Consider the following 15,515-nt stretch of genomic DNA (forward strand, 5'->3'; position numbering starts at 1 on the left):
CCTGCCAAATAATTCTTAGCCAATTCTGAAACACCAAAGAACTCCCCTGAGTGCAAAAACTGTCAAAAGATAATGTCAGTGAACAGGAAATACAAGGCATACACCAAATGGTTTCATATAAAATATCAAAAAGGAATTAAAAATACTGTCATAGAATTAAATTAAAACTTGTAGAATACAGTTAGTATTGGTCAACATAATCTAGAGAAAACAGGTCAAACCAACCTGATTTTGTTACCTGAAATGACAAGTTTGTAATCATAAAGATATATATGCTTTTGGAGCATGATTTATAAAAATAGAAAAACACTAGGTTCCCCATACATGCAATATTTGTTTGCTTGATACTGGATAACACAAAGGACTGAGTGTTCCTAGTGAAATCAGCTTTACATGAGCACTGAGTGCAACACCTCTGAACACATCTCATTGGTCTGAAATTTGGAAAGTTTCAAAAAGAAACAGAGAAGTCGACATGACTGCAATCCACAAAAGTACTTAGGACTTCAAACATGAGGAAACAAATAGTGAAAATCAATAACCAGAATTTGATTCGGACCAAATTGAAATAAGGAATGCTTAGAACTATTTTATTTTTTTTAAAAAACTACAGACTGAATCATCAGTTTAGTTTCTTAAAGTTCCCAGGATTTATTTTTTAAACTAAGAAACCATTAGACAATTGCTTTATTTGCATTGGCTCTTAAGGATGAGTAAAATGTAATTACAAACCCTTCAATATTCAAACCTCTTCCAGTAAACAAGTTAAGAATTTCTGTGGAACCCTTAAACAAGCAGGCAGTATTACACAGTTGCAGTTTCCAAGTAATATCAGAAGTGTGTCTCACAAAGTTGTATTTATGGGAAAAAAACCACTTGTATTTCAGAATATTCATGTGCAAAAATTACCTTTATCTCTGCTATTTTTGATTTCCTCTGCCAATCCCACACAGTAAGCATATGCTCATTAGAGTCATCAATTACACACAAATGAGTACCAGAATCCTAAAGGAAAAAGCAAAAAAAGAAGTAATGACAAAGTACTATCACACCCAATTTAGAAACAGGGTAGGGCAGAGATATTTTTTAAAAAAAAAGATCCACAAAGGTACAAATATAAATTAACCAAGTGCTTTTAAAGTAATTACAACCTAAATATATATATACAAAATTTTTCTTTTTTTCTTTCTTAAAAACAGACATAGATTTTTGTATAATCTCATAAAAAGTGACCATGCTTCAAATAATATTCTATGAAAGCTTTAAAAGTATCTTACCAAGTCTTTACTCTAGTTGTGTTTGTTGGTTTTTCTAGCTGGTTTTTTTTTTGTTTGTTTGTTTTTTGGGTTTTTTTTTTTTCTTGTTTGCAATTTCATGCCAGCACCAAAATGATTTAGTTTTCTATTCTATAAATAATTTGTTTTTCCTCAGGTCACAGAGGACAGACACACAGCTCCACCTGTGCTTTTTTCCTAAATACCACCATCACATACACACAACTACACTATCAGATTCTGTAAGCATGTCTCATTTTTGCCTTATGGGACATAAAGTACCAGCAGTTTCATCATGTAGTTGGTAAAACTGCAGCAAATGTAATATTTTCTGAATAAAACAATGCTTGCAGGGAAGATAGAGCAGCACCTAGTATTAAATAACTGAAACCACTTATTTTGGACACCTTTACAATAGAATGGTAAATATATGACTACATGTAATTAAAGGAGCAGAGGAAAAAAAATCTTAAAACCATCCTTATACCCAGTAATGCATGCTTGCACGAACCACTGGTTTCAAGGACATTTGGGGAAAGATTTGGAGGAGACTTTACTTATCTTAAAGTTGATTATTGCACTTCATTCCCTAACAAATTATGAAAATAGAGGTGGCTGAAGTTATTATTCCCAAGCACTATTCTAAGCAGTAATATGCAAATATATGTGTGAATTACTAGGTGGGAAGAAACACTGAAGACAGCATTGGCAATGTACACAGCTCTTGTGGGGGTTAATAAATTCTGTGGTAAAATTCTAAATATTGTACACCAACTGTTTCAGTCTAGTGAGCAATCACTTAAGACTGTAATAAGGTATCAAATTCAGTTTCAGCTGCAAAACAGAACAAATAAAATCTAAAATCTAGTCCTCAAAAATTCCCCGGGTTTTTTCATTATAAAAATGATGGAATGTATTCTTATTCACATTGAAAAGGATCTCTATCCTAGCATGAAAGTTTCATTGGTTTGCTGGAGTGACAGGAATGCCTGTGCTCCCTTCACATCATTTACTGAAACACAAAATGTACTATATCTAACATAGCAACATTTCAACGCTATGAAATTTCTTTCAATTGCTTTCTTTCCTTCAATTGCTAAGTGAAACTGCAGCAAGAGAGTGCAAGAATTTATTTTCAACAGGTCACCCAGAGGCACTGTTGAGTTTCCATTCTTGGAGATTCCCAGGAGCCAGCTGGACCAGAGCCTGAGCAGCCTGCTCTGTCAGAACCTGCTGTAAGCAGGACAGTGGATGAGGTGATCTCCAGACATCTCGCCCCACCTCAGCTGTCCTGCAAATCTCTTCCTCTATTAGCAAAATACTGCAGACATTGTTTTTTTGCATTTTCTGTTTTTACACATATTAATTCTTCTTGATGGAATGCAAGAATCCAGTCTGGGTTTTCAGGAGGTCTGATATGTCTCAGTCTTTTGGCAAAAATGCACTGGCAGCTTAAATATTAAAATATGTCCATATTTAACAAAAAAAAACCCCCAAAACAACCAACTAATTTCCAAATTTGAAATGAGAACTTTCTGAATGCCAAGTAGTGCATCTCCATATGCTACAAATTTTTCTGATAAATTCCATGAACCCAGTAACAATGACCTCTATTTTTTTTTCTATGTAAAAGATGAGGCAAAAAGTGAACAAGCTATTCCTCAGGAAAAAATAGTACAAGATAACACGAGGGGTTTTTGTTTTTTTTTTTTAATTTCCGGTTGGTGTACAAAAACTTACTCCAGCTGTGAAAGCAGAAAAGTTAACCCTCCTGTGAGAACCCACTAAATTTTGTCTTCACAAACCTAACAAATTTGTTTCTAACATCAAAATAAAAACAACAAAGCTCCTCACAAACAAAACCAAACCACCAAACCCAGTGTGGACTTCGATTTCTAGTTAAGGTTTTTTTTGCCTGCTATTTATTTACCGTGCTGGTTTGTTACCACAATTTTACACATGCCATTTCCTGTTTTTCCAGCTAGTTTGCTGTCAGCTGCTTTTATAAAGTATACAAAAAACTTCAGTGCTTTTAATACTGAAAGAGATCAACATGTGAAACCTCCAGGGATTTCCCTCCCTTTTCCATAGGACTGGGCACACCCTCGGGGACACGCCTCCGTCTTACCGCTTTGGAGAAATCCAAGCAGCCCACGCCGCGCTCAAAGGTGCCGAGGCCGATGACCTGCAGCGTCGCCAGGCTCACCGAGTCCCACACTCGGACATGGGGCTGCAGGGGCTGCGTGGAAAAGCAAGGGGACCAAGGTCACCGCAGGGACAGCGCCGCGGGCCAGGCCGTGCTGCCTGAACTGCAAACTGTAGCTCGGCTCAGTAAAGGCACGGTGGCTGTGCTGGATGCTGCTGGGGAATACCCTCACAGCCAAAGGGAAGAGCCAAGGCAATGCTCTTCCTTATGGCTGGGCTGCCAACGTGGCAGCGGTGCCATCCAGGCAGGAAAGCGTGTTTGGTAGTTGTGAAAATAACCAAATCGAGAATTGAACAAATAACGGAAGAATCATCTTCCATGTCAGACCCCAGACTAGTGATATTATACAACTCAAAATAATGATCAAATCTGGGCTTATATATACAAATTAGGGAAAAAAATAAACACTGGTGCACTGCACCTCTTAACCATCACCAACCAGTCAATGAAAATGTCCATGGTTATATTTCATACAACTACTATCCCAAACTAGCTTAGAAACAATCACAAATTAACTTGGCTTAAGGACAGCATTCACCATTGAAAGTGACAAATCCATCTGTTGATGGAAAAACAAACCAACCAGCTCTAACAAGAGTCAGAAAACGCTCAGTGGAAATCATGTATTCAAAATTCCCCCACATTAATTTCTTACAAAATACAAAAAATTAAGTCGAACATCTGACAAATAGTTATATTTAAAATGCTTTGACACTTAATAGCATCTGTCTTTTTCCCCCCATTTATAACTTCATGAAAATAATCCAATTATTCATATTCTGACAGAACTATGCCAAGAGGTAGAGAGCAGCATTTAAATACACTTGCTCACAAATGAGCAAGTTTATAGGAAAGCTTGGCATACCTTCGACAAATTCTCAAACTTGGTTTCCTCTTCCATGAAGCCTTAAGACTATACTGACCCACAGCATTGGGGATTTTCTCTCCCTTGGGAGAAGACATGGAAAGTAATATGACAGAAATTACATGGCCTTATAAAACAACTGCAAGCTTCAAGTTTGCTTGCAGATAAAGGACTTCCTGAGCTTCTGCTCCTTTTAATGTATGGTTGAGTGTTTCATTGTTACTGTCTTTTGCTAGAGATAAAGGCTGTTACCTGAGGAACTCAAAATATCTCAGTAAATGCAGTGCATAATATAAACTGCAGACAGAAGGTGATGATTAAAAAACCCCAAAACACTTTTTCCTGATTTTCAAAACAAGATACTACTGCTCAACAGCTCTATTACTTACCCTTCCATCTTTATCCACTCCAGCTAACTGTCCTGTTGCAATTCTAATTTTGTCTGGATGAACTGCAAGACTAAGACAGACAGAAATATGACTTGCTTTTGCTGTCATAGGTCTTCAAAACTGAGAGGTGTTTTGTAAATTTTTTTACTTGTTTCTCAACAAAAGCCCATGAAGACACTTATGATTCTAAATCCCACTTCTAAGGAGACAACTTGAATGCTTCTCATCAGATATTTCATTCCACACTCCATTGACTGTTGGCTGACACACAACTAGGAATGCCAGAAGAGCCACCTCTATATGTGCTGTGACACATCTCAGGTTTGCATACACTGTAACAAAATCCACATTGTCTAGTAATGAATCTCCTACACATGTCATATTTATAAACACTACAGTGTATTTTATGCCTAAATCTAGAGATGTCATGAAGCCAGGGAAAAAAAGTCAGAAAAGTTGGTTGAGGGCTTGCCTGTGCACCCAGGAACTGGAGATTACTGCCAGTTGAAATGAGTTACTTCTGTGATTGTACTAATGAAGTGTGGTGCACTACTAGTGGAAGTAAAAATCTGCCCTTACTTATAACAGTTTGCTTTGAAGCTGATGTAAAAAAACCCCTGATTTTAGAGAATACATTCTCCCAGTTCTTGGGACTTATTGATCTATTTTCTTAATTGCTTTGTCTGTAAAACTGTAATGGAGAAGAAAACCATTGAAAGAATAAAGGAGGGCCAGGGCAAACCTGAAGAGGTCATAATGATGGACGCCAAAAAAATTTACAATTCAGTTCAATTTTCTGAATTAAAATGAAGAACACAAACTGGTAGCATTCCTCCCACTACAAGCAATTGCACAGACAATGAGAGAAGAGCTTTAGATGTCAAAATTCTTCCAGTCAGGTACTGCACAGTAGGGAGTTTATGTTCCCCATTACATTTTCTGCACTACTCTTCAGACTAACATAGCAAATTCTGTAACTGCCTTTGCACCCACAATGACATTGGCTTCAATTTTCCTTCCCTTGGATTTTTTTTTTGCAAACATCTTTCTGATTTCCCTGACTCTCTTTATACTTGGATGGGGCATCTTTTAGAAAATTAGATTATGACTGCTCAGTTTTCAGCGCGGTTTTCTAGTTCTCCTTTAAGATTGCGCTTTTGCCATATTGCCTGTAAACAACTGATTTAGAGTCAGGTGAACAGTAATTTTTAATTTCTGGGACAACTATTAGGATTAATTTATGCAAAGATCCTTTCCTGGCACTCTTAGACTGTATACATATCCCCTTGTTTTACATTTAAACCAGACATCCTAAGTTAGCATGGACTGCTCGAACACCATTTATTTGTGCCGTGTTTACTCCAGTGAAATCTACTGGGACTGATTAAACAGGAAATAACTACAACAACGATGACATTAATTAGTTTGTAAATACAGCAGGAGGGGAAAAGCAATATTTCTGCATTATTACCCAGACACTCACATGCAAATGTTGCATACTAACCATTTAACGCAGTCTGTGTGACCCAAGTAGTGCCGCTGGGTTCTCTCCTCATAGTTAAATAGTACCACCACTGAGGCTATGAAATACACAATTTCTCCGGTAGGAAGGAGGTAAACATTGGCTCGACAGTCTCTTCCACGATACCCATATCTGTATTTTTGTTTTAGTCAAGGTTTATGAAGTCACTGAATACCAGGAAAAAAACAACTAACTTTTTTTTTAAATTTTTCCCTTAAAGGATTCCTGGGGAGCTCTCATGTCAGCAAATGCTCTTCAAGTTTTTCCCTATGGAATTGCAGCATGATTTCACTAACATAGTTTAAAAAGAAAACAAAACTCCCTCATACAACAGGACTTTGGGAACCCAAATCCCTTGAGAAATGATGATCACTGATGTTAAAAATAAGATATGGTAGAAGTAAAGCAAACACAGTATTGCAGTTTTGTAAAAATTTTCCTGTGAAATTTCATGAGGTAACAGCAGAACTCGCTATTCTAATTGAAATTCTACAGCAGCAGAGCTGTGTATCATCAGGCTGGGCAGCAGAGTATTGCTTTCATTGCCTTTTAAAACAATTTCTAATACCCTACAGAAAAAGGCAAGCTTCTGCACAGCAGCTGCCAAGCTCAGGAAAGATTTCTTTAGACTGCTTTAAGAGTACTTTTTAAACAAACCAAACTTAAAAGGAATTTACACAGTGAAAAATATGCTATTCAAATCTACCCAAAACATATAAAAGACACGTTTTCTGTAGAAATATGCACAGTTCCTAATGACATTCAGAAGTTTTACACACTGTTAAGGAGCATTGGTTGGCACTGATCAAACGTTATTACAACTCATTATTTCTTTGGAACAGGTGCAGTTTTCTTCCTCTAGACTATTAATGTGGCTGCCTGCCTATATTTCAGTTCCCTGGGTCACCAGGAACAATTAACATCATAACTCAGACTTTAACATCTAACTATGTAGCCCCAAAAATATTATTTTCCTGTTATGTCGTGCACTTTAGAGAGCTTTCCACTTCATTGCCAACTAATACACCTGCAACAGCAAGAAAAAGATGGGAAACACATTAGGCAACTTAAGCTAAAGGAGTCCAGCTTCAGGTCCTGGTTAATAAGGTAAATAAAAGGAAGTGAAAGGCCCATGTGGAGAAATCTGGATGGATGAAGATGGCCCTTTCTCATAAATGAAGGCAGATGCAGTAATTCAAGTTTGGGAGTATCCAAACTGGTATTTCCTAATCTGATAGCCTGACCTCTATTCTCCATGAAAAAAGGCCACCTTTCTATCAAAAATAGCACCACACCCCCAAAAATGTCATACTACCCTTCCTCTTCTGCAGTCCCACCAGACCAGAGGAATACTTGTAAAATTAAACACATGCTGTAACTAAACAACAGTTCAAAGAGGGACACTGCATTCAGTTGTCAGTTAAACCCCTTTGGAGAGTGGAAAACAAAACACATTTATATCTTGCTGTCTTCCGTTTAGCAGGGAAGAACACAATGGCTCCTCTGAAGCAGAGATTATTCACTGGCTTGCTAAGCAAATAATATTGAGAGAAATCCTCATACAACACAATGCTGAGGGCAGAAAAAAGGGATGCCTCTCTTTCTCTTCTATTACTCTTAACTTCCCCACTCAATTTTCCCCTTTCTTCTTTTAGAAGTTCTGATGGAACTAAGAGAAACCCCAGAATGGCCTTTCATAAAAAATAACAAACAACAAACCAAACAACTGAACTTTCAAAAGCGATGGGCTACAAACAAATGAAAATATTTTTTCTATCCTGAAGCATTAAGAACACTATTTTAAATACCTTCTCAGAGGAAGATTTTGCACATCTGCTGTACACAATAGGGAATGTATTGATAAGCATTTAGTAAGACTGACATCTTTGAACATTTATCCTAGAAAAGTATTAATGATTTACATAAACATGTCTTTCCACAGCAGAAGTCTTCCATGCTTAGGCAAGCTAAAGCTAAATACTTTGGCACCCACCATTGAGCTCTGACATTCATGAAGCTTTGAGAAAAAAAAAAATCACATTTTCTCAGTACCTTCCTTTCTTTACCCTTCCTATAAAATAAAGTACCAAAGAGTGGCTGAATTTTCTAGAAGCACATTTTTTCAAAAGCACATAAATAAACCACCTGTTTCGTGGGACATTTTTTTTTTTCTTTTTTCATTCTATATCCCAGATTATCTTGAGTGAAAAAAAGAGAGGTTGTTGTTCCACAGCATTTCTTTCCTTCTCCACACATGCAGAACAAAGCAGCACATACAGTGCAACACAATTAATGCAATAAAATTAATTAAATAATTGACTGCGCCTCTTCAGAAAAAGGGGTGACACAACTTTGATGCTTGATTTCCACTGAATTTCAATGTTAGTCTTTCAGTGAAACTAATTATTAAATCAAGGAAATCGAGAGATAGCTGTCTTGATATTGTGACTACTCACCAATTATAAGAACTGTTTTGTCACAACATTCAGTATGTTTAAAACATTAAGTTTTGGGGTTTTTTTATTTGTTTATTTGTTTGAACTGGCTAAAAATAGCTACAGCCCTCATGAAAAGTGATCTACCATACATGAGAAGCAGTAAATTTACCACTGTCTTTGATTATTCTTAGAAAGAAGAGCACTACTGCTAAAAATAATCTCATAAAACGGAGTCTGAAATACCTTCTTGAAATTGAGCTACTATACACTGGGAAAAAGAATCTACAAAGTCACTGTCAAAAGCTGCACTGACTGTGACCTCTGAAGCTACTAAATAAGCCAATTTTGCTATTACTAGGAATGTCAGATATGCTTTAACCAGTTTTGAAGTGCAGTAGCAAAGATTGCACTACAAAGCAGGGATACTCAAACTAAATTATTCAATTTAAATGACATCACTCAGGAACCAGACACAGTCAAGAGCTCAGACTCTCCCATGAGCTGCTTTATCTTGCCAAGCAGCTTAGGCATTTCTTCAAATGAGAATAATCTGCAAGACACACAAAAGCTAAGCTTCCCTAGATGAATCTACAGTACAGGGCATCAAGAGTTGAATAAACCTACAAGAAACATCTAAAAAGGAGACCCCTCCCCCTCACCTCCCAAACAAGCCAAAAAAACCAACAAAATCAATCCCAATAATCTGCCTGTTTTTTCCTTGCAGTAGCTAATATTTAACCAGCATTTTCCAAAGGAGTAATAACAAAGGAAAACCCAGTTACAAAAAATCATCCAGAAGGCAGGAGAATTAGAAGACTTCAAAACAAATCCTATAAATGGAACTATTCAACACCCAGTTGAGCTTTCAGGTGCAAAACACTGACATCAGTAAAATACCCAGTGAATCATTATCCCCATACATTTTAATAAGGTGGACAGAGTTTGGTTTGCCATCATATCTGCAAGATACAGCTGCCTTGCAGATTTGTTCCTCTTGCTAAACCTGAGCATAAAGCAGAAGGTCTGCTGCTGCTGCATTTTCCAAACTGAAGAGCAACTTTGTTCATAAATTTCATATAGAGACCATTATTAGTCCTCATAAATTTTACTGCCTTTTCCTCATTTTCTTCACCTTTGCATCCAAAAGATATCCTACACTCATAAATATACTGGTCTGATTTGGGATGACATTTCCTTAAACAGATTCCAAAACATATGGACGATCTCTTTAGACTAGATTTATTTCACTTTAATTAGACCTCAGCAGCCAACTGGTTTAACCCAACTTAAAGTTCTTGGACATTAAATGTGTCCACACTGGGATTTGCACCTACTTAACAGAGGGTGTGATTTCATGATCAGTTTTCAGCAGTCCAAACTGCTCACTGATGCTGGAAAAGCAGAGCTGATGTTCCTGCAGAATGCCAGTGCCAGCCCTTGCATGTTTGTGAGGCAAATCAAACTAATGTACCAGTCCTGTTTGAAAATTAACTTCACAAAAAAAGATTACATTTCAGCCAAATCACTGACTCACCCAATTCACTCCACAGTCATGAGTGGAGTTAGGTCAGCAACCAGAGCTGTGATGGTTGGAAAGTTGGGTACCCCAGATTTACAAAGCATGAATAAGAGCACTGCCTTCCTTCCAGTCAGACTTTAATCCAAAACTTTCTTCTTGACATATGATAGTGTATGATCAACATTCCTAAAAAATTTTTCTGCTTTTAGCAACATCAGAGCATCAAACCTCAGATTATTACAAGTCAAGTGCTGTGTAGACATGTTATTTTACTGAAGTACTAGGAAACTTACACAATCACAGCTTACTGGAAAAATCTGTAGAGATGGGGGAGTGACAGGAAGTCTCAAATGTGTGCAAAAGCACATCTCTTAAAATGAACTTCATCTACTAAACTTGGAGAATTGTCATCAGCCACACACCTACTCAGTTCCTCAAATGATAAATTCAGAGCATTTAATACAAAGCAGTTTCCAAGAAATTAACCACTTCACTTTGGAGCTGAAGTACAGAACCAGTGCAAAGGATGGTAGCTTCTCCAATCCTCACTCCATAGGAAAGGACAACAAACTCAACATTGTCCATAGTTCTAAAACTTCCTAAAAAGGATCAGAGATTGAAAACTAATTGTTCATGAAGCAAAACCTACATTAATAAAGTGGGAGGCAGAGGGGGACATTATTCAAATCCTGTAACTCTCCAAATATGCTTTCTTTTGCACTAAATATAAATCAGTTAGTAAATTAGAATTAGTCAACAGCAAAATAAACAAAGAAAAAGTGCATTATATCTGTACCTATGTAGCCTGCCATTTAAATCTGTACTATACAGGAGCTACAAACTCTTTCCATTATTACATTAATTTGAACATTTTCCCCCGCATTTTAGTTTTCACATCTTAACAGACAAGAGACAAGTCTGGATTCTAAAAGGGAAAAATGCAAGACAAGACAAAAAGGGAACAGTGAGTAGTTATTGGTATTAAGGATACACCCACTCCAGTTTTAACTTTTCAGGAGGCAGCTCTGTCCTAATATCATCATAGTTTTCTACATCAGAAGGAATGAACATTGTGATTGGTCGACCTCGCATGAACATCTTGATATATTCTCCCTCTGTTGAAACAAAAAGGCACGTTAGTCATGTGGCAAGTTTACACAAGAAGTAAGAACAAAAGAAACCAGTAATAAGCACAGAGATGCAAATTGCAGTGGTTATATAACAATTGTTTTTGAAATGTGAGCTTGGTAAAGGCCCAGATTTTATTTTTTTTAATGGAACATTAAACACACAAAACAAGCGTTAGTTGAATTTGTGATAGAACAGATTGAGCATGTAACATTTTAAACATGCAGGTTAAGTTATAAAGGCAAAATTCAAATTCAAATCTGAAACTGAATAAATAATTAGTCACAGAATTATGGGATAAGGTATTTCAGGTGGAAAAGGACCTGAGGAGATGTCTAAATCCAACCTCTGCCAGGCCATGAGGCCAGAATAGGTTTTTCAGCCTTTTGCCTAATCCAGATTTGAAAAACTCCTATGATGGAGATGGCACAGCCTCTCCTGGCACCTGACAGCACCTCAGGTGTCATTCCTACACAGCTTGCTTCCTGCAGCCCCTCTGTCCCCAGACTGTGTTCCTGCCAGAGACTCTTCTTTCCCACAGGTGCAGGACTCGGTATTTGTCTCTGCTTAATTCTGTGAGGTTCCTGCAAGCCCATCTCTCCAGCACAGCCACTGAGCCCCTGGTCTGCTGTCCCTGCAGTCCTGAGAGGATACTGTGTCACCTACCTCAGACCATTGCTAGAGATGATGAGCAGGGCAGGGCCAGGCCAGCATCCTGCAGACTCCACGTGGCACCTACTGGCCCCCAGGTAAAGCATGACCCATTAACCACAGCTCCCCATGGCCAACTGGTTCTTTCCCCCACCCAGCTGCCCACCTTTCTAAATCCTAGCAGCCAAGCTAGGACACTGCAGGAAAAAGCATCAAGGGCTTTGCTGATGAATAGAATCAAGAATTATATATCACCACAAACTAGTACAGCATCCTGAGTTATTAAGCATTATATCCTGAAGAATGGAAAAAAGCAACAGCTCAGAATCACTTCAGCTGCGACAAAAACACGTGTATATCATCTCAGTGGGAATCTGAGCACTTCACAAGCCTTTAGGAGTCCCTTTTCAAGGAAAGTGATCTTACCTACCACCAGGGAAAACTACAGTTCCATTTCAAAAAGCACTGATGACAAAGAGCCAAATATTCCACTAACTTTGCATCAATGAAGTAACTTTTTACTGTTCTTCATTGGTAATTAACATCCATTTTTAGTATAAATATTAACCAAAGTAATATAATATTCTGCTGTGAATTTGGAACACTGACACTTTTTTATGAGTGGGGATTTGAAAATTGTAGCAGGCACAGGGAACTCAGAGTTCCACCCAAAATATGAACAGTTGAGTAGAAGTGGAGTAGAAGAATAGCTATAAATTAGCAATAGGGTATTAAGAAATCTCTAATCACATTTGATGCAACAAACACTAAGCTCTAAAATAAAGATTTTTAAACAATTACTTTAGTACTTCTTTAAAAAACAAACATGAAACAGACTTCCCTACAATCCTCAAGGAATACTTGGAAATATTCCCCCAATTAAGCATAAGATTAATACTCAGACTGCATGATTGTGTAATCCATGTTTGGCCTTCCCTAAAACATCTGAAGTTGAAATTATGAGAAACTGAGACTGATTTCCACAGAATCACAGCTTAAGAGCTCAAGTCAAACTTGGAGGTCTAAAAAGGCAAAAGAAACCTTAATCATAATAATTGAATAATTTAAAGCTAACACATATATAAACGTTTCTTTTATTTAGCATGTTAATACAAGAAAAGTTGAGCCATAGAAATCTTGTATGAAAGGAACAAATATAAAAAAAGATGAAAAACAGTTGTCCCACTTCTTTCCAAGAACAAACACGGGTGCTTTGAACAAGAAGCCCATGAGTCTCACCATTGTAGAAACAGTAGAAAACCTGTCTCAGATAAAAATAAAAAAGAACTAAGAAAATCACTCCCTGATAGCTAAATTGGACACAACTGTTATTTTAGCACATGTGCATTGCTTAATTGCATTGCTAAGAAAAGTTAAAGGTTGGAGCTGACACTAGTTTGACATAAATGTTTAGATAATTACTCCAAACTAGCACCATGTCCCATTTATCCACTAATATATTTTTATAGTATGTATATTCAGATATAAAATAACACTGACCAAACCCAAGAGTAATGTACTAATAATGACCTTTCTATTAAAATCTGGCACCCACAGTCTTACAAATTAAAGCCTGAGGGTATTTACAAAAGACCAATCATTGTTAAACCATAAATTCTTCATTTAACACTGAGCTTGGCACTTCTGGTTCCACCAGATCAGTGCAAAATGACACCACAAATTTAGGATCACATTCCTCATTGTTGCTTAGAACAGGGGAGACAATCTGCTACTGAAATTCTTATTGATGGAGGCAGTTGCACCTGTTGGACTCTGCAGATGAGAGACATGAAGAGCCCAAGAGGAATTCAGTCAAGTCTCTGGCAGAAGAGGCTCTCCTGGAGCTCAGGGAAAAGAATATCTACAGGGCACTCAGATACAAATTAGCTCTCTGAAGTTTCCCATTAAAGAAAGAACTTTTTTTACCTTTATTAACCAGCTGTATTTACTCAAGATTACCTTTGAAGATACATACTTAAAACACTTAACAGTTTGACACAGCGTGTTAAAAAGACACAGCCTTAGTAAAACTTGATTCAGCCTCTCCCTAAAGAAGGATGAGAAAAAGAGACAACCCACTGAAAGATTTTTTTTTGGTCTAAGACTGTAAATTTTCTTTTATTAGAATAACCTGTAGGGCAGATATAATATTAATGTAAAAATCTTTTGAAATACTAGAGAGGATGACAGCGTACCAACACCATTCTCAAACAGCAATTAATTGCCTGAGGCCAAATTCTTTATTTGCAAGTTAAGAAAATCAGTGATTTAACTCTTTCATACTATACTTGCTCAACTGAATGATAAAGAGCATTAGACTATGTTCCTTTTCTGCAACCTCACTATTTTCCAAAACAAAGCAGCATGTCTAGACTTTTATTTCCTTCTTTTGGGAAAAAAGAGCCTTAGTCTTATTATAACAGACATGTATGTAAGGGATGATAAGGGAGAAAAATTCAAAACTTCTAAAGACAGTAGGTAAAAAACTCACCAAACCCCAACCAACAAAAAGCCCTTGACAATTCTGGTATCTACCAGCCTGAAAACACTAGGTATGAAAGTAAAAATATTTTGTTCCATATAAAAAGATGTTCAGATCCCACTATCCACTGAGTAGAAGCATCTGGGCAAGGTGGGGCTAAGGGATGTGTGTGGAAAGGGCAAGGAAGGCACACCATGATGAACCATTGGCACTTGCTAAATTAATTATTCTGCAACTGCAGACATCCCACAAATCCTTACAAATATGAATCAAACCAACAAAAAAATCAAAAGCACAATTGAAGCTCTGCAGGTAGCACACCCAAGTGCCATGGATTATTCACACCACACAAAAAGAAAAGCTCAGGCCCACAGTTGCTACAAAAGGCAGCATCAAGTGGCTGCAGCACCCTGGGCTCCAGGGGCCAGCTCTTCACCAGGAACAGCTGTAGCTGCTTTTTGTGCAGCTTTGAGCTCAAATTCACAGCCCTTGCCAAACTCTGCTTGGATCTGTGATATTTAACCTCTGGAGCCTCAACAATCTCTTTACACAAGTGCCAGGGAACACAGGACCAGCACTCCCAATTTATGCTCCCAGGATTGGCTCAGGCTTAGCCTCACATAGCCCTCTGGGTTTGCTGGACCTAAGCAGACTCCACAGGTCTTGGCTCTCCATGGGTCCCCCAGAGGTTTGATGAAATTAACTTGGCCCCAAAGACGCAGAAACACTTAATTGGAATAAAATGTGGCCCCAGTCAGCTGAAGTGACACAAATCACTGCTCAGGAGAAGAGACACCAAGACAGAAGCCAGGACATGGTAAGGTACTCTTGCATACTGTTCAGGCATTTGGCTTTGCAAATTAATGCAAATTAATGTAATGAGCTGGTAGAACATCATGGCTTGGCTCAGCTCAGCCTAGTCCAGCCTGACAGATACCCAACATGTCCTTCCTGTGGCCTCGCTCTGCTTGCATTGATGTTTTTTACTCTGCAGAGTACTGTAGCAACTGCTTTGCAGAGCAGAGCCTTGGCTGTCACTGA

The 15,515-nt window shown here is 37.8% G+C and overlaps 1 protein-coding gene across 7 annotated transcripts in view; it reads right to left on the reverse strand.

Moving 5' to 3' along the window:
- Positions 1-15,515, reverse strand: part of EML4 (EMAP like 4) — a 145,591-nt gene that overhangs the window by 23,866 nt on the left and 106,210 nt on the right. For all 7 annotated transcript variants that reach the window (XM_079297523.1, XM_079297522.1, XM_079297518.1 and 4 more), the window contains 5 exons: positions 11,205-11,328; positions 6,239-6,388; positions 4,735-4,804; positions 3,403-3,513; positions 910-1,005 (listed from right to left, as the gene is read on the reverse strand). In XM_079297523.1, coding sequence (XP_079153649.1) covers positions 910-1,005; positions 3,403-3,513; positions 4,735-4,804; positions 6,239-6,388; positions 11,205-11,328 — 551 coding nt within the window. The remainder of the gene's footprint in view (positions 1-909; positions 1,006-3,402; positions 3,514-4,734; positions 4,805-6,238; positions 6,389-11,204; positions 11,329-15,515) is intronic.

Source organism: Erithacus rubecula (assembly GCF_903797595.1).
Source record: "Erithacus rubecula genome assembly, chromosome: 2".
Taxonomy (NCBI): domain Eukaryota; kingdom Metazoa; phylum Chordata; class Aves; order Passeriformes; family Muscicapidae; genus Erithacus; species Erithacus rubecula.